At 39.7% G+C, this 20,313-nt stretch overlaps 1 protein-coding gene across 9 annotated transcripts in view; it reads left to right on the top strand.

Annotated features, from left to right (window-relative positions):
* PHKA1 (phosphorylase kinase regulatory subunit alpha 1) overlaps positions 1-20,313 on the top strand; it is a 349,029-nt gene that overhangs the window by 173,350 nt on the left and 155,366 nt on the right. For 8 of the 9 annotated variants that reach the window (XM_080653241.1, XM_080653240.1, XM_080653242.1 and 5 more), the window contains 2 exons: positions 5,121-5,199; positions 15,553-15,687. In XM_080653241.1, the coding sequence (XP_080509367.1) occupies positions 5,121-5,199; positions 15,553-15,687 (214 nt within the window). The remainder of the gene's footprint in view (positions 1-5,120; positions 5,200-15,552; positions 15,688-20,313) is intronic. The other variant, XM_080653243.1, reaches the window with a different exon arrangement.

The raw sequence follows: 20,313 nt of genomic DNA, 5'->3' as shown, positions 1-20,313 counted from the left end.
AATTCTTCAGTGAAAAGGCATAGGGTGACTGAATAAGAAAACATGACCCATATCTATGCTGTCTATAAGAGACCCACCTCAGAACAAAAGACACACACAGACTGAGAGTGAAGGGATGGAATAAATATTCCATGCAAATGAAAAGGAAAAAAAAAGCTGGGGTAGCAGTACTCCTATCAGACAAAGTAGACTTCAAAACAGAGGCCATAACAGGAGATGAATATAACCCTTGTAAACATATATGCACCCAATATAGGAGCATCCAAATATATATTAAAAAACTCTTTATGGACTTTAAGGGAGAGATCCACAGCAACACACTCATATAGGGGACTTTAACACCCTACTGACTCCACTGGATAGATCTTCCAGACCAAAAAAAAAAAAAAAAAAAAAAATCGACAAGGAAAGAGAGGCCTTAAATGACACACTAGATCACATGTATATAACTGATATTTATAGAACATTTCACCCCAAAGCAACAGAATATACTTTCTTCTCAAATGCACATGGAACATTCTCAAAGACAGATCACATTTTAGGAAAACAAAACAAATCTATACAAATTCAAGAAGATTGAAATCATATCAAGCATCTTCTCAGATCACAATGGCATTAAGTTAGAAATCAACTGTCATAAAAAACCCCTCAAATACATGGAGGCTAAATAGCATGTTATTAAACAGTGAATGGATTACCAGTGAGATTAAGCAAGAAATTAAAAACTTCCTGGAAACAAATGAATATGAACACCCCCCCCCCAAAACCTATGGGATAGGCGAAAGCAGTCCTGAGAGGGAAGTTCATAGCATTACAGGCCTACCTCTAGCAACAATACAAAGCACTAATAAACTACCTAACCCTACAACTAAATGTATTAGAAAGAGAATAGCAAGAACGGCCCAGAGGAAGTAGAAGGAAGAAAATAATAAAGATCAGACCGAAATAAATGACAGATACAAAAAAAGTACAAAAGATTAGTGAATCCAAGAGCTGGTTCTCTGAAAAGATAAACAAGATTGATGAACCCTTAGCCAGACTCATCAAGAAACAGAGAGGACCCAAGTAAATAAAATCAGAAAGGAAAGAGGCAATATAACAGCTGACACCACATAAATACAAAGGATTGTAAGCAAATACTATGAATAACTATATGCCAACAAACTGGACAACCTGGGTGAAATGGACAAATTCCTAGAAACATACAATCTCCCAAAACTCAATCGGGAAGAATCAGAAAACCGAAATAGGCCAATAACAACTGATGAAATTGAAGTAGTGATTTTAAAACTCCCAGCACATGAAAGTCCTGGTCTGAATGGATTTACAAGAGAACTTTACCAAACATTCAAAGAAGAACTAACACCTATCCTCCTCGAAGTATTCCAAAAAAATTCAAGAGGAAGGAACACTTCCAAGCTCTTTTTACGTAGCCAGCATTAGCCTCATTTCAAAACCAGATAAAGACACTACAGAGAAAGAAAATTACAGGCCAGTATCCCTGAAGAATACAAATGCTAATATCCTCAACAAAATGCTACTAAATAGGATCTAGCAATATATTAAAAGGATCATACACTATGATCAAGTGGGATTTATTCCAGGGATGCAAAGCTGGTGCAATATTTATAAATGAATAAATGTCATACATCACATAAACAAAATGAAAGATAAAAATCACATGATCATATCAATAGATGCAGAAAAAGCATTTGAAAAAATCATCCAGCACCTTTTTTGATAAAAACTCTCAGTAATGTGGGAATAAAGGGATCATACCTCAACATAACAAAAACCATATATGTTAAATCTACAAGCAACATAATACTCAATGGGCAAAAACTATTTTCCTTAAGAACAGGAACAAGACAAGGATGTCCACTTTCACCACTCTTACGCAACATAGTACTGGAAGTCCTAGCCACAGGGATGAGACAAGAAATGAGATAAAAGGCATCCCAATTGGAAAGGAGTAAGTAAGCCTGTCATTATTCATAGATGACATAATATTGTACATAGAAAACCCTAAAGACTCCACCAGGAGACTACTAGATTTAATAAATGAATTTGGCAAAGTAGGATACAAAATTAGCATCCTAAAATCAATGATATTTTTATATTCCAACTAGTGGCCTGGTGCACAAATTCGTGCACATTGAAAGGAAATTAATTAGAAGACATATTTTAATATCGCTATTCACCCTTTCTTTATAATAGAAGTGTCAACCAAATTCACTATCAACAATGACAGATGGAAACACATACATGCAATTGGCACCAGCAAGAACTTTATATGTACCACACATGTGCGAGTCAACTTAGCCTTTTATATATATAGAATAAACTTGCTTAACTAGACCTGCTTTCTAATTTAGCTAATCTTTTTCCAGCCCACTGAAGCATCCCACCTTCTCTTTCAGGTAATTATCAGCAACACAGCAGTAAATATCAACACGAAGCAGATTATTATTGTAGATCATGCAGGGAGAACAAAGGGTAAAATATTTAACTGCAGCAGTGATTGACTATATTCTGTGCAGTGAGAAAACCTGAAATCATTTTCAAGGTCCACCATTTCTTACTTCTTTTCAGTTGGGTCAAGTTTCTAAGCTTTCTAAATCTCCATTTTCCGGCTAATGAAAATAAAATAGGATTCTACTGAGTCTCCCATCTACCTACTCTAGGACTTTTGTGTGGATCAAATGAGATGAGGCACATGAACACGCTTCACAAACATTTCATTAAACTGTGAAATGTTTGCACCTGGCTATAAAGCAAATCGTGTTCCTGGGCTGAAGAATCTGCAATGAGGCTAGTTGCTAGGAAGAGGAAGCCGGGCGTTGCTATGTGATGTCATTACCTGGACACTTGGCATATTAGCCTTTTATATATAGAGATAATGAACTCTTATAAAGAGAAACCAAAAAAAAAATTCCCATTTACCATTGCAACAGCAGAAACAACAAAAAGATACCTAAGAATAAACTTAACCAAGGAAGAAAAAAAAAGACATGTACTTGGGAAACTATAGGGTGTTGAAAAAAGAAGTAGAGGACGATACAAACAAATGTAAATGTATACTGTGTTCATTCATTTGTAGAATTAACATCATTAAAATGTCCTTACTACCCAAAGAAATCTATAGATTCATCATAGACCCTATTAAAATACCAATGGCATACTTCACACAACTAGAACAAATACACCAAAAATTTATAAATAACCATGAAAGACCCCAAATAGCTGCAGCAATCTTGAAAAAAGAAGAATAAAGTTGGAGGGGTCACAATACCAGATATTAAACTATACTACAAAGCCACTATAATCAAAACAGCCTGGTACTGGCATAAGAATAGGCACATAGATCAATGGAACAGAACAGAGCCCCAAAAAGTTTACTCACACCATACAATGGAGTAAAGACAGTCTCTTCAACAAATGATGCTGGGTAGACTGGACAAACACATGCAAAGAGATTATTCTAGACTTACAACATTCACAAGAATAAATCCCAAATGGATAAAAGACTAAAATGTAAACCATGAAACTATAAAAATCTTAGAAGAAAACATAGCCAGTAAAGTCTCAGGCATCTCACATAGAAGAATATTTGTTGATACATCTCCTAGGGCAAGAGAAACAAAGGAAAAATGAACAAATGGGACTACATCAAAATAAAAAGCTTCTGTACACTCAAAGAAACCACCATCAGAATGAAAAGGGAACCCACTGTATGAGAGGACATATTTGTCAATGATACATCTGATAAGGGGTTAATATTCAAAATATATAAAGTACTTATACAACTCAACAAAAGGAAGACAATCTAATGGGGGAAAAATGGGCAGAGGATCTGAATCGACATTTCTCCAATGAGGACATACAAGTGGCCAAGAGACATGAAAAAATTCTCAAAGTCACTGATCATCTGAGAAATGCAAATTAGAACCACAATGTGATATCACCTCACACCTGTCAGAATGACTATCATCAACAAATCAACAAACGACAAGTGCTGGCAAGGATGTGGAGAAAAAGGAACCCTTGTGCACTGCTGGTGGGAATGCAGATTGGTGCAGCCACTATGGGAAAAAGTATGGAGTTTTCTCAAAAAATTTAAAATGGAACTTCTATTTGACCCAGTGATCACACTTCTGGGAATATATCCAAAATGCCTATCAGAAATAATATATGCACCCCTATGTTCATAGTAGCATTATTTACAATAACTAAGATTTGGAAACAGCTCAAGTGCCCACCAGTAGATTAGTGAATAAAAAAAAAAAACTGTGGGACATTTACACAATCAAATACTTTGCACCTGTGAAAAAAAGAGGTCTCTTCCCTTTTGGGATAACATGGATAGACTTGGAGCCTATTATGCTAAATGAAATAAGACAATCTGAAAAAGACAAATATCAAATGATCTCACTTATTCATGGAATCTAATGAACAAAATGAATTGACCAAGAAAATAAGACCTGAATCATGGATGCATGGAACAGATCGACATTTCTCGATGTACGTGTGGGGTGGATGAGAAGAGATAAACCAAAGAACTTACATACTTATATGCATAGCCCATGGACAGTGGTAATAGGGTGGTGAAGACCTGGTGGAGTAGGTAGGGGCAGGGGGGAGGGGCAAAAAGGTGGGGGGAAATGGGTGACATCAGTAATATTATCAACAATAAAAATATTAAAAAATGAAAGTTAAAAATTAAAACATATCTGCTAAGCAGAAAGCATTGCAAATACATGAATAAATGAGGAGTCAACAGGCTAATGAGTTAAAATATAGATAATAAGCACTGTGGTCTTATTGTCTAATCATATACATCAAAAGAAGGTAGGAGTAGAACTAGAAAACTTTCTGTATGTCATTTATACCCTGTCTATTTCCAAAAAATGGATTTGTGGTAGCCTCTAAAAATTAACTCCAGCTAAAATTAATTTGGATAAGAATTCAGGAGTTCAAACTTTTCATACTGTGAAGGTATTTGTTTCCTTCTCATGCCTGCCTCTTAACCTGTACAGGGTTGTGGCATTTGTATGTTGTTTATCCTCAAACAGTAGCTTTTTTGAAATATAATAATTTGTCTTTTTACTGTTTTTCTTTAGGGATTTTTAGCTCCTGGAGAAATTGATCCCCTGAATCGTAGGTTTTCAACTGTACCAAAGCCAGATGTTGTGGTTCAAGGTATGTATTTTTATTCACAGCAACAGAAGCTATATTAAAGATCTGATTTGGCCAGTAAATGATGATTTTATTCTTTTTTAAAAAATATGTTTGTATTGATTTTAGAGAGAGGAAGAGAAAGATAGAAACATTACTGATGAGAGAGAATCATCCATCAGCTGCCTCCTACTCCCCTTCTACTGGGGATAGAGCCCACAATCCAGGCATATGCCCTGACCAGGAATCAAACCATGACTTTCTAGTTCATGGGTCTATACTGAACCACTGAGCCATACCAGCTGGTCAGACATTATTCTTTATCATGTATTTTATAAGGGTTCAAAAAGTATAGAATGAATGTGGTTCTGTTTCTTTTCAAAATTGCTATTAATCTTAATTATGAAGAAATGCTTAATAAATGATGTTATTTGACACTTAACCACTCCTTACTTCTGGAAGCACTTTTCTTTTCATCATCATGATATTGTAGCCTCGTGATTTCTTTTTGAGCATTCCTTCTGTGTTTTTTCTGCTATTACTCCTTTCTTCTCATATCCTCCTAATGGTTGTGTACTTAGTCTTGTATTATTGTCTTTCAGGATTTACACCCTGTGTTAGGGCTTCTTCTTTCATAATAAAGTTGTTTATATGGCTTCAACTATTGCCTCCAAACCTTTACTTTTTGTTCCTAACAATCATCAAAAATGTTGAAATACCTATTCTTTAAAAAACACTGGGCTAAGCTCTAAGGTATTATGAATTCTAGTCCCAATACCTATAAAATACCTTTATCACTTCCACTTCAAATGCAAACCTTGTCTCCATCCCCTCATATCACCTCTCCCAAGAAAAGCAGATCTTTCTACTTTCCTTATTTGTCTCAATTACTTCACTGCTATCCTAGTCTCCTAGGGTAGAAAGTTTGAGGTGATTTTTGACTCTCCAATAACACAATCTAACATGGTACTAAGTCTCTCTAAAACCTTCTCTGAAAGGTCTCCAGTCACTTGACTTTAGGGTTGGTTATATATGCAAAATAATCTCGTGTGTGTTCTAAACTTTCTTATACTTGACACCAATGTGGGCATATAGGTAGTCTTTGCTTATCAATGTATATAGCAAACATAATAAAAAAAAAAGGGCCATTCCTCTTCCCCTCCCATGAGAAAGCTTGTTCTCCTTTGAGGCTTATGCCATCTGGCTATACTGATCTCCTGGTTGCTCTAATTCACTCGTTGAAGACATTGATGCTTGGCTCACAGCCTTCTTCTCTAGCTCCTACTATAGTGCGAGATTACAGCATTAGAGTAAGTGCCCTCAAACATTTTAGCTTCAAATTTCTTTGATATACATAGCCCTACTAACATTTCCTTCCACCTCTACTTGAGCCACTCAGTTTGAAGAGCAAGGACAAAACTTAAGAACCACCTCAGATATTTTCCACTTCAAAAAATCCCCATCTCCAGTCATAGCTACATATTATTTGTTTTATTTTTCCTCCCATTACACTTCTCTCTATTTTCCTCTAATCTGCCTTGTCCTGCTGCTTGGTTGATCATCTGAATATCTTAAGCACCACTGTACCATACTTCTACTACACCCACCAGAAAAATCATAGCTACAGATCAATCTGACAATCAGCATTTTCTGATCCTATACCTGGCCTACTAAAGTTACTAGAAAAAAGTCACACGAATGAACAGAGTGATAGCACTGTAAATCCATGGTCCCCAACTCAGCTAGATCCACAGTGCCTTGTTCTTATTGTTAGCCAGCATTTTTGCTCTTCTCAACCACTATTCCAAACCTTCTCTTTTCAACACCACCTCTTGAATTCAGCCTCATTTTTGGCCTTCTACTTCATGCTGGATAATCTTAATATTCGGATCTTTGTCAGTTTTCCACCCTCCCCCCCACACCACAATCTTACTTATATCTTCACCCATCCTTACCTCCTTCCCTTTAGTCTCAGAAAAGGTGTCTCTTCTCATCTTCAAGGCCAACTGTTTTTTTTCCTGATGCTTGATTCTATTCTCTTCCTTAGCCTTCTTAAAATACTACTCTTTAATCTTCAAAAAAATTTTAGTTGGTTCTGTTTTTTAGTCCATTGATATGTTCATCTCCCTCTAGTTAGACTATCCTCCCTTTCTCATCCAAACTTCCCCTTCTTTTTATTTCATTCATTCTGCAATCCCTTATAGTAGCTCATTACTCCTTGGAAAATTCTTTTGCTTAAGTTATTACCAAACTCAGTAGATCATTTTTAATTCATATATTAGTTGATCTTTATGTTTCATTTATTGTTTATCTTTTTGGACACTCTTAACTCTTCTGTGATACCATACTCTCTTAGTTCTCCTTCAACCTAAATTTTTCACGTTTTTGTTTTATTCCGGGCTTTCTTCTTTTCTTTGCCCCTAATTGTTGTTCTTCTTGGGAGTTCTTTCTGTAAACCACTGTTCCTCTAACTGAGAATACTTGTTCTTGTCTCTCGGGGTCCTCCTATTTCAAACATTTTTTTCTTTTTCTGCCTCCTTCTTCCCTCTCAGAAGATGATCTCACCTCCTATGACAAAGAAAATATAAGCCACGAGATAAAAAAAAAACCCTCACTCCTACCCCAGGCTTTTCTTTACCTGCTCCCTTCTTATATCTTGCAGTTTCTCATGGTTGTAGTCTAGGTTCTCTTATCTTCTCTATATATTCTCCTTGACCCATGTCATCTGTTTCTATGCTAATACTCTTTAATTTATGTAGGTGTCCTTTAAGAAAGCCCCACTCAGATGTCTCACATACACTTTAAACTCAGCACAGCTAAAATTAATCAGCTGACTCCTCCTCTTACTACATCACTCATGCCTGCTTTTCTCCCTATATGCCTATGTCATTAGATGGCACAATATCCTCCCAGTTACACACATAAATACTTGGGGAATCATTTTCTATATCTCTCCCTCTCTCATCTCCTAAAGAAACCAATTAACAAGTCCTAGTTTCTCTACTTCCTAAATAATTGTGAAATCCATGTAGTTCTCTCCAGTGCCAATGGCATGACCCTAATCTATAATAATAAAAGCATAATATGTTAATTAGACTGGATGTCTTTCCAGACGACCTTCTGGATGAAGCTGGGGCTGCAAGGGAAGCCCAGGTCACAGGTGCCAGAGGGAAGCCAGTGCTGGCAGCCAGGGGAAGGAAGGCCTACTCTTGCACGAATTTCATGCATCGGGCCTCTAGTCTATAATAACTTTTTAAGTGGTCTCACAGACTTCAGTCTAAGCCCACTATAGTCTATTACTTTATTCTGTGATCATCAACATGAACATATTCTTTTTAAGATGCAGATATGTATATGTTATTACCCTGATTCAATTCTGCAGGGGCTTCCCATTGCCAACCTCCTTAACATGGCTTACCAGACTCTTTATGACCTGGTTCCTGACTCTATCCCAAGTATCCTTTCTCACCACTGCCCTTTCATACTCCATGCCACTCCTGTAAGAACTTTTTTAAAAAAATAAATCTTTATTGTTCAGATTATTAAAGGTGTTCCTCTTTTTTTCCCCCATAGCTCCCCTCCACCTAATTCCCCACCCCACCCCATGCCCTTACCCCCCGCCACTGTCTTCATCCATAGGTGTAAGATTTTTGTCCAATCTCTTCCCGCACCCCTCACATCCCCTTCCCCCTAAGAATTGTCAGTACACTCCCTTTCTATGTCCCTGATTCTATTATATTCATCAGTCCATTCGGTTCATCAGATTTTCCATTCACTTGATTTTTAGATTCACTTGTTGGTAGGTATGTATTTGTTGTCTTTTTGTTGTTCATAATTTTTATCTTTACCTTTTTCTTCTTCTTCCTCTTCTTAAAGAATACCCTTCAGCATTTCATATAATCCTGGTTTGGTGGTGATGAACTCCTTCAGCTTTTTCTTGTCTGTGAAGCTAATTATCTGACCTTCAATTCTGAATGATAGCTTTGCTGGGTAGAGTAATCTTGGTTGTAGGTTCTTACCATTCATCACTTTGAATATTTCTTGCCATTCCCTTCTGGCCTTCATAGTTTCTGTTGAGAAATCAGCTAACAGTTGTATGGGTACTCCCTTGTAAGTAACTAACTATTTTTCTCTTGCTGCTTTCAAGATTTTCTCTTTGTCTTTTGCCCTTGGCATTTTAATTATGATGTGTGTTGGTGTGGTCCTCTTTAGATTCCTCTTGTTTGGGGTTCTCTGCGCTTCCTGGACTTGTAAGTCTATTTCTTTCACCAGGTAGGGAAAGTTTTCTGTCATTATTTCTTCTAATAGGTTTTCAATATTTTGCTCTCTCTCTTCTTCTGGCATCCCCATAATTCGAATGTTGGTACGCTTAAAGTTGTCCCAGAGGCTCCTTACACTATCTTCATATTTTTGGATTCTTTTTTCTTTTTGTTTTTCTGGTTGGGTGTTTTTTGTTTCCTCATATTTCAGATATTTGGTTTGATTCTTGGGGTCCTTTGATCTACAGTTGAATTTCTGTATATTCTTTATTTCAGACAGTGTATGCTTAATTTCTGACTTGTCTGTTTCCATTTTTTTTTTTTTTTGGCATTCTCATTAAGGTCCTTGAAGGTCTCACTAAGCTCCTCGGAGCTCTCATCAAGTTTCTCTGCAGTTTTTAGAAGATTCTTGAGTAACCTTATAAATGTGGTTTTGAACTCTATATCCAGTAGTTTGCTTTCCTCCATTTCTTTCATTCGTGACATGTTTCTTTGTCTCTGCATTTTTCTGCTTCCCTGTGTTGATGGAGTGGTTTTCTGTGGTAGGTGACCAGTGGTTCAGCCTCCCCTATCACCTGAGGTGGACACTCTTGGTGCACCCCTTTGTGGGCTGAGTGCAAAGTCTTGGTGTAGTTAAGCCTTGATTGCTGTTGGTACACTGGGAGGAATTGATCTCCAGGCCAGTTGGCTGTGAGGACCGCTGTGTCTATAATGGAAGAACTGCTGTGCTGGAGACACACTTATGGGGCAGGACTTGCTTCAGTGGGTCTTTGGTGCTCACTGAGTCTGCCTCTTGAATGTGTCACTTATAGATGTGAGTAGTTGAAATCTGGTGTCGTCTCACACTGACCACTAGATACACTAGCTTCTGGATCTCCAATGGGGTGCAGGTCAGCTACTGTCTGAAACCACCCAGCAGGGGCTACAGCGAGAACTACAGTTTTATCCTCTTTGTTTGGGGTTTGGAGGTTTTGGAGCTGTCTGACCAGAGCTGTAGTTTGTTAGGTTAAGCTGCAATAGGGCAGGCCATTTATATGCAAAAGCCGCTGTGTGGAGGTTGGGTGGGTTTGTAGACTGTGCAGGGCGGGGTCTCAGGGAATCACTAGGCTAGGGCCTGGCAAACAGCGAAGGCTGCCAGTCAGTCGTCTCTGCGTCTCCGCATTTCCAAGTCCCCGCGTCCCACGCCCCAGCGCAGTAAACAATGATTGCTGCGTGCACCTCTGCGAGAAAGCCACCCTCACTTTCTGACCCGATGGCAGATAGTCCAGCTTCTCCCCGTAGGAGTTTGGGTCCCCAGCGTCTCCCCAGAGACTGGAGTTCAGAGTAATCGGGAGCTTGTCTCCCTTTGGGTTGAAAAAAGCAGCGCACCCAGTCGCCCGCTGCCAGCCCAATTCGCGCCCCTCCGTACCTCAGCTTTTCAGCGCGTGTGCACGTCTCAATGCTCTTTTCTCTTTCCTTCTAGTTGTAGAACTTCCGCTCAGCCAGCTTTCCCATGGTTCTGGGTGATAGACATTTTGTCTTTTAGTTGTAGTTTTGAAATTGTTCTGTGAGGCAGCAGTTTAGGTATTTACCTATGCTGCCATCTTGGTTCTCCTCTCCCTGTGTAAGAACTTTTTGTAATTCCTAGATCTGCATTGTTCTTAGTTGCCCTTGAACCTTTGTCTATGCTGTTTCTTCTGTCTGGAACAATTTCTCCCTTACTTTTACCTTCACCTTTATCAGATTAAGTCCTATTCATCCCTCTAGTTGGACACGATGTCAATGTCATTTTCTTCAGGGATCATGTCCATCTTTATATCACTAGCATTTGTTAGTGCCTAGTAAGTGGTCCCAAAAAACATTTTCTAAATGTTTTATAAAACATTAAATAAACAAAAAGCTGAGTTGTTGGGGTTGAAACCATTCCTGGGGCCCCAGAGTGTTGTTCAGTTGCTTCTCCTTCAGTCTCCTCTACTCCTGCTACCAATTGCATTGCCCAGTGCAGACCCCATGAGGCTCAGTAGAATGAAGTTCAAAAATCATTACCCAAGAATAAAGTTTTTAAAAATACTTAAAGTGACACATATGCCCTCCATTATGTTTGGCTTTTTAGAATCTTTTATTTTTGCCACTTTATGCTATGGCAATATTGAAGTGCATGTAGTTCCACTGTGCCCCTCCTCCCCAATGCAACCACATTCTTTTTCATTTCTATGCTTTATGATCATTCTGGATCTTGTACCTAAAATGGCTTTCCCTTTCCTAGTTCCTTCTTTCTCTGGCTAACTTATTCACTCCTTCAAACTCAGTTTAAATAACTCTTTATGGAAGCCCTTTCTGAAACTACTTCCTGCCAACCCCAGACTAGGTATCACTCTTGGGTGATTTCATGTTTTGTATATACCTCTATTTACCTAGCAGATTATTTTAGAATCAGTTTATGTGTGTGTCACTTTCATTACACTATGCATTCCTAAGGGAGAGAATAATTTATTCATCTCTATATCTCTAGTGCCAAGCATAGTACCTCATCATTTATGTGCATAGTAAATGTTTATTAATGAATGAATGGGTGACCACATGTGCTCCCCTGGATTTTTCTGAGCCTATTGCCGTTCTTCCTCTGTATATGTTCCCTGGAGAATCTTTGTTCTCTTCATGTTTCCAAAAATTCAATAAAAATTTTAAAAAATAAGTAATCAAGATGATGTTATATCCAGGGGCCTCTGTAATAACCATATTCTGCATATCCTGACTCAGACCACAGCAACACAACACCATAATGTTCCCAAGCTTGAAAAATACACAAAATATAATGGCAAAGGAGAGCCAAGTATCACTTTGTTAACTAGGCTTTTGCTAAAACAAAAACTCAACATAAAGAATACTGGTAAGGAGAAACCAAGATGGCGGCATAGGTAAGCACCTAAACTGCTGCCTCGCACAACAATTTCAAAACTACAACTAAAAGACAGAATGGACATCATCCAGAACCACAGGAAAGCTGGCTGAGTGGAAATTTTACAACTAGAAGGAAAGAGAAAAGCTCACAGAGAATTGGAGGTACAGCAAAGGGTCTTTGTGCGTGCAGAGAGGAAGGGCGGCTGAGAGCCTGGCTGACTTTTTCTGGCAGGAGGGGGAAGGAAGCCCCCGACTGCACTGAACCCCAGTTCCGACTGCACTGAATCCCAGTCCCGGGCGAAACCCCATGGACCCAGGCTCATACAGGGGGGAGTCTGGACTGTCAGGTAGAGAGAAAGGCACCCAGAGACTCAGAGACCCGGGGGAGACCTGGGGGAGCCCCGGAGGGCAGGGGTCTGGAGGCGCGTGTGCCAGTGTGCACAAAGGCTGCGGAGGTTGCCACAGGCTTTCCCTAGCACAAGGGAGTCGGAAGCTCCTGACTGCACTGAACCCCAGTTCTGACTGCACTGAACCCCAGTTCTAGGCGAGCCCCTGGGAACCCACGCTCTTACAGAGGGGAATCTGGACTCTCGGGCGGAAACTCAGGAGCCGGGGAAGGCAGAGGTCTGGAGGCGCGCGCAAGCCAGTGCACACAAAGGCGGTGGAGGTTGCCACAGGCTTTCCCTAGTGGAAGGGAGTTGGAAGCTCCTGACTGCACTGAGCCCCAGTTCTGACTGCACTGAACCCCAGTTCCAGGCAAGCCCCTGGGGACCCACGCTCTTGTGGGGGGAATCTGGACTCTCAGACGGAGACTCGGGAGCCAGGGAAGGCAGAGGTCTGGAGGTGCGCATGCACAAGGGCAAGGCTGACTGGAAGCCAAGACTGTCTGCTCCACCCTGAGACTCCACCCCATCCAAGCTGAGCACAGAGGCTTTTGCAATTTGGCAAGTCTAATCCTATAAGGCTGTCTCCAGCACCGAACTTCTCCCAGTGTAAACACAGCTGACCCTCACAGCCAACTGGCCTGGAGGTCAATTCCTTCCAGTGATACCTACAACAATCAAGAATTAACAACAACAAGGCTGTACACACAGTCCACAAAGGGGTGCACCAAGAGTATCCACCTCAGGTTAACTGGGGAGGCCAACCACTGGGCCATATAGGAAACCTAGCACACAAATTTACCCTACCAACTCAGGGAAGCAGTGAAAATGCGGCATCAAAGAAACAGATCACAAACGAAGGAAATGGAGGAAAACAAACGACTGGATATAGAATTCAAAACCACGGTTATAAGGTTTTCAAGAATATCCTAGAAAAGGCCAATAAATATAACGAGACCCTCAAAGATATGAAAAAGGACCAACTAGAAATTAAACATACACTGACTGAAATAAAAAATATTATACAGAGACCCAACAACAGACTAGAGAAACACAAGAATCAAGTCAAAGAATTGAAATACAAAGAAGCAAAAAACACTCAACTGAAAAAGGAAAAAAAAAAAAATCCAAAAAGTTGAAGATAGTGTAAGAAGCCTCTGGGACAACTTCAAGCGTACCAACATCAGAATTATGGGGGTGCCAGAAGAAGAGAGAGAGAGCAAGATACTGAAAACCAATTTGAAGAAATAATGACTGAAAACTTTCCCCACCTGGTGAAAGAAATAGACTTACAAGTCCAGGAAGCGCACAGAACCCCAAACAAAAGGAATCCAAAGAGGACCACACCAAGACACATCATAATTAAAATGCCAAGAGCAAAAGACAAAGAGAGAATCTTAAAAGAAGCAAGAGAAAAACAGTTAATTACCTACAAGGGAGCACCCATACGATCGTCAGCTGATTTCTCAACAGAAACTATGCAGGCCAGACAGGAGTGGCAAGAAATTTTCAAAGTGATGAATAGCAAGAACCTACAACCAAGATTACTCTACCCAGCAAAGCTATCATTCAGAATTGAAGGGCAGATAAAGAGTTTCACAGATAAGAAAAAGCTAAAGGAGTTCATCACCACCAAACCAGTATTATATGAAATGCTGAAAGGTATTCTTAAAGAAGAGGAAGAAGAAGAAAAAAGTAAAGATAAAAATTATGAACAACAAATACATATCTATCAACAAGTGAACCTAAAAATCAAGTGAATTAAAAACCTGAGGAACAGAATAATCTGGTTAATATAATAGAATCAGGGGCATAGAAAGGGAGTGGATTGATAATTCTCAGGGGGAAAGGGGTATGGGGGGGGGTTCAGGAAGAGACTGGACAAAAATCATACACCTATGGATGAGGACAGTGTGGGGGGAGGTAAGGGCAAAGGGTGGGGTGGGAACCGGGTGAAGGGGAGCTATGGGGGGAAAAAGGAGAAACAATTGTAATAATCTGAATAAAGATTTATTAAAAAAAAAGAATACTGGTAAGCTGGAATGAACCAAGTGGTACCTTCATTTTCCCATTAACCTAATTCAACACATATACCATCACTAGTGGAACAGGAATCGGGTGCATGTTTGTTTCTGGTACTTAGTGTCAAATATCTGTCTCACAGAGGGAGAGTAAACAGAAGAGCCAGGGAGCTGGCCTGGTCTCCTCCTTTGTAAGTACAATGACTACATCAGAGGCATGAGTGTAAGAGGAACAAAATGGAGCTGTGCAGGCTTGGCAGGCTCTGAGTCTAGAAAAGTATTTATCCCTACTCCTCCCCTCCCCCCTGCAAAAAAAATAACCACACACAATTTCAACTGTCATACCTCAATTCTTTATTTTCAATTTACCTTGCCTTCTACCATTCTCTAGCTATAGAGCAATTCTTATTAGTGTATTCTTATTAGTGTATTCTTTATTACACTTGTAATCCTAGCCCTGGTCTTAAGTGTATGGATATGAGAGAGTCTTGGGGAATTAACTTTCACCAAAGCTATAACACACCACATGTTGGAATTTTTCCTATTTAAACATGGAAACCCAGATATAAAGAGGGTGTGGCATTCTCTAGGAACACATAAATACTTGACCAAAAACCAGAATATGATACTCTGGTCATGAAATCTTTTTTCCTTTGCCATTTAGATAATAATCATTATGTACCTAACATGATAATTGTTTCATGAAGGTTCCCCAATAATTACTAATTTCCTCTACTTCCTTTCTCTTCCCTTCAGAAAAAATTATGTGGCTTGAGAGATTTTAAATTCTTACTGAAACAAAATTTCTGTTGATCTCATCTTTCTTTCTTACAGTTTCCATTCTAGCTGAGACAGAAGAAATTAAGGCCATGTTAAAGGACAAGGGAATTGATGTGGAGACCATTGCTGAGGTGTACCCCTTCAGAGTACAACCAGCTCGTATTCTCAGCCACATTTATTCCAGCCTAGGTAAGGGGATTGAACAGTCTGTTAGAATTAGAGCAGTATTTGATACAAGCCAGGGATTCTTTCATTTTTATTTTTATCTTTATCTCATATTGATTTATTAAACTGGATCTTAGAAAGAATTTTGAGTCTCTGGAATCTAAGTTTCTAACCCTATAGATACTGAGCAGGCTTGATCATTTTAGCTGTGTTTTCTAAACTCTTTGGTACATATGGCGTGACTGTTACGAGGCAATATTGTATCTTCATTCCAAGTGTGTGCTTAACTAACAAGTTCTCTCCTTTCTTGGGACCTATATTTCTGTTTTGAATACATGCTAACTTTACATAGAGTAGTAGCCAAAGAACTTGTGTTTAGGTCTTTTATACTTTGTCGTGTAATGAATTGGTTGACAATATTTAAAAAATTCTATTTCTTGTTTTTCCAAAGTATATTTTATTTTTTTAAGTTTTATTTTATTGTTTAAAGTATTACGTATAGTATTACATATGTCTTCTTTTCCCCCATAGACCTTCCCCCGCCCCGGCCAGCTCCACCCCACCCCCCCGCACAGGCCCTCACCCCCCCTAGTGTCTGTGTCCATTGGTTATGCTTATATGCATGCATGCAAGTCCTTTGGTTAATCTCTTACCCTCTCCCCTGCCTTCCCACTGAAGTTTTACAGTCTGTTCGATGCTTCTTTGTCTCTGTATCTATTTTTGTTAATCAGTTTATAATGTTCATTATATTCCACAAATGAGTGAGATCATGTGATATTTATCTTTCTCTGACTGGCTTATTTCGCTTAGCATAATGCTCTCCAGGTCCATCCATGCTGTTGAAAAAATTCTATTTCTTAATATAATACTTATTTTTAATTAGTACTTATTTTTATTCGATTTATATATTAAACTTAGTGGTGGATACATTAAACAAATTACCATAAATTACAAGTTTATACAACTTATTAAAGATTTCACATTAAACAAATTTACTACACTATTAACTAAAAAAGGATATGAAGAATTTTTAAACTACCCTTGTGGAAGGCTGAATAATGGCCCTCAAAGATACCCACGTCCTAGTTCCTGGAACTGGTGAAGATTACCTTATATGGCAAAAGAGACTTTGCAGGTATCATTAAATTAAGGGGATTGAGATGAGGAGTATTATCCTTGTGGACCTTAAATGTAATCACAAGTGTCCTTATAAAAGGAGGGCAGAGGGAGATGAGAAAACGAAAATGAGATCAGAGTGATGTAACTTTGAGCCAAAGATTTCCAAGGATTGCCCATAGCCTCTTGAGGTTGGAATTTGCAAGGAACAGATTCTGCTCTGGAGCTTCCAGGAGAAATGAATCCTGCTGACACCTTGATTTTATTTTAGTTCTGTAAATTCATTTGACCTTCAGATTTCCAGAACTGTAAGAGAATAAATATATGTCGTTTTAAGCCTGTAACTTTGTGGTAATTTATTACAACAGAAATAGGAAAGTGATACAGATTTTGGTACTGAGAAGTGTGGTGATGCTGTAATGAATATCAAAGTGTAGAAGTGGCTTTGGAATCAGGTAATGGGTACAGGCAGGAAGAATTTTGGGTCACATGACAGAAAAAGTCTAGATTGCCTTTAAGAAACTGTTATAAAGGCATTGATGGTAAGGGCTCAGAAGGAAATGAGGAACATGTTATTAGAAACTTAAAGAAAAGGATCTTTGTTTTATAGTTACTGGAATCTTAGCTGAACTGTGTCCTATAGTTTTGTGGAAAACAGAGCTATAAATGATCAATTTGGGTATTAAACTGAGGTGATTTTCAAGCAAAGTGTTGAAATCATGGCCTTATTTTTTCTTACTGTTTATACTATAGAAGCCCGTTGCACGAAGATTCATGCAATAGGCCTTCCTTCCCCTGGCTGCCGGCACTGGTTTTCCTCCGGCACCTGGGACCCAGGCCTTTGCTCTGGCCACCGCCTTCCATCCTCACTCTGGCCGTAGTCTTCAGTCTTCGCTCCATCCGGAACACCGCTCCTGTAGCTCCCTCTGCCCCCGCCCTCTCCCTCATAGCAGGTGTCCTACCTTGACCAGCCGCTCCGCACCTGCAGGTGTACTGCCCAGATGCCAGGAGCAGCTGGGGGGCGGGGCCGCCGCCATCTTTGTCCGGTTAATTTGCATACTCACTCCTGATTGGCTGGTGGGTGTCATGAAGTGACAGCAAATTTGCATATTTCTCTTTTATTAGTGTAGATGTGAGAGGAAAGAGATAAATTGAGGGAAGAACAATAAAGGAAAAAATTAAAACCAGGACTTCATGACATTCTAAGCCTATCTACATTGGAAAAGATGATAAAACTAGATTTCTGTCAGGAAAGCATGCTCTAGAAAAATGGTCAACCTTTTGCTAAGGTTTTGGAAAGATCAAAAGATCAGAGTATTGAGAGAACCAAGATGGCGGCATAGGTAATCACCTATACTTGTTGCCTCTCACAACCACATCAAAACCACAATTAAATGGCAGAACAACTACCACCCAGAACCATTAGAAAGCTGGCTGAGTGGAAGTTCCACAACTAGAAGAAAGCGCATTGAGACTGGTAAGAGGTGTGGAGGCGCAGAAAGTGCTGGCACATGGATGTGCTGCTCTTTTAACTGGGAGGGAGATACAAGCTCCCACTTGCTCTGAACTCCAGTTCCGGACGAGACTCTGGGGAAAAACTGGACTGTCTGGCATTGGGACAGAAATGCAAGGGTGGCTTTCTCTTAGAGGTGCTCGCAGTGATCATTGTTCCTGCACGGGGGCATGGGACGTGGAGAACCAAGGACTTCTCCAGTTCAGGGCTGACTGACAGCCATTGCTGTTTGCTCTGCCCTGGTGATTCCCAGAGACCCCACCCCACCCAATTTACAACCCCACCCAAGTTGTGGGCATAGGCTTTTGCATATGAATGAACTGTCCTTTTTCAGCCTAAAACCTGTCAAATTGCAGCTGGGTCAGAGAGCCCCCGAGCTTCCAAAATAAGGTCCAAGGCCCGGCAGAAGCAGTGGCCTTGCTTCACAGCTGGGCCTCATCTGGGCACTTCCAAACCCCATACAAAGAGGAGGAATCTGCAGATGTCTCTGTAGCTCCTGCTGGGTGGCCCTAGACAGTGGCTGACCTTGCACATCCTTGGAGATCCAAGAGCCAGTGTACCCAGGTGTCAGTGTGAGACCATACCAGATTACAACTCTTCACACCCATAAGTGACACACTCAAGGGGCAGACTCAGTGAGCACCAAAGCCCCACTGAAGCAAGTCTTGCCCCATAAGGGTGTCTCCTATGCAACAGATCTTCCAGTGTAGACACAGCTGGTCATCACAGCCAATTGGCCTGGAGGTCAATTCCTCCCAGTGATACCAATAGCAATCAAGGGTTAACTACAACAAGACTGTGCCAACAGCCCACAAAGGGGTGAGCCAAGAGCGTCCACCTCAGGTGACTGGGGAGGCTGAGCCACTGGGCCCTATAGGACACCTACTACACAAGGCCACTCTATCAACTCAAGGAGACTTAGCAGCTACTCAGTACATAGAAACAAACACAGGGAAGCAGCCAAAATGTGCAGACAAAGAAACAAGTCACAAATGAAAGAAATGGATGAAAGCTAAATACTGGGTATAGAGTTCAAAACCACAGTTATAAGGTTACTGAAGAATCTTCTAAAATCCTCTGAGAAATTTAGTGAGACCCTCAATGATATGAAAAAGGACCAACTAGAAATTAAGCATACACTGACTGAAATAAAGAATAATATACAGAGATTCAACAGCAGACTAGAGGATCCCAAGAATCAAGTCAAAAGATTTGAAATACTAAGAAGCAAAAACCACCCAACCAGAAAAGAAAAAAGAAAAAAGAATAAAAAAATATGAAGATAGTGTAAGGAGCCTCTGGGACAACTTCAAGCGTACCAACATCCTAATTATAGGATGGATCCAATGTGATGCGGGTAGATTCCAGGAATAATGGCCCAGAGATTGAAAGCTACCTATGTTCTAGTAAGATTAGAACAGAAGAAGAAGAAGAGAGAGAGAAAAATATTGAAAACCTATTAGAAGAAATAATAACAGAAAACTTCCCCTACTTGGTGAAAGAAAGAGACTTACAAGTCCAGGAAGCACAGAGAACCCCAAACAAGAGGAACCTAAAGAGGACCACAGCAAAACACATCATAATTAAAATGCCAAGGGCAAAAGACAGAGAATCTTAAAAGCAGCAAGAGAAAAACAGTTATCTCCAAGGGAGTACCCATACGATTGTCAGCTGATTTAACAACAGAAACTATGCAGGCCAGAAGGGAGTGGCAAGAAATATTCAAAGTGATGAATAGCAAGAACCTACAACCAAGGTTACTCTACCCAGCAAAGCTATCATTTAGAATTGAAGGTCAGATAAAGAGCTTCACAGATAAGAAAAAGCTAAAGGAGTTCATCACCACCAAACCAGGATTATATGAAATGCTGAAGGGTATTCTCTAAGAAGAGGAAGAAGAAAAAGGTAGAGATAAAAATTATGAACAACAAAGTGACAACAAATACATATCTATCAACAAGTGAATCTAAAAATCAAGGGAATAAAAAATTGGATGAACAGAATAAACTGGTGAATATAAT

Source organism: Plecotus auritus (assembly GCF_963455305.1).
Source record: "Plecotus auritus genome assembly, chromosome: X".
NCBI lineage: Eukaryota > Metazoa > Chordata > Mammalia > Chiroptera > Vespertilionidae > Plecotus > Plecotus auritus.
The sequence above is the reverse complement of the archived record's forward strand: the minus strand, read 5'-3'. Positions and strand labels throughout refer to the sequence as shown.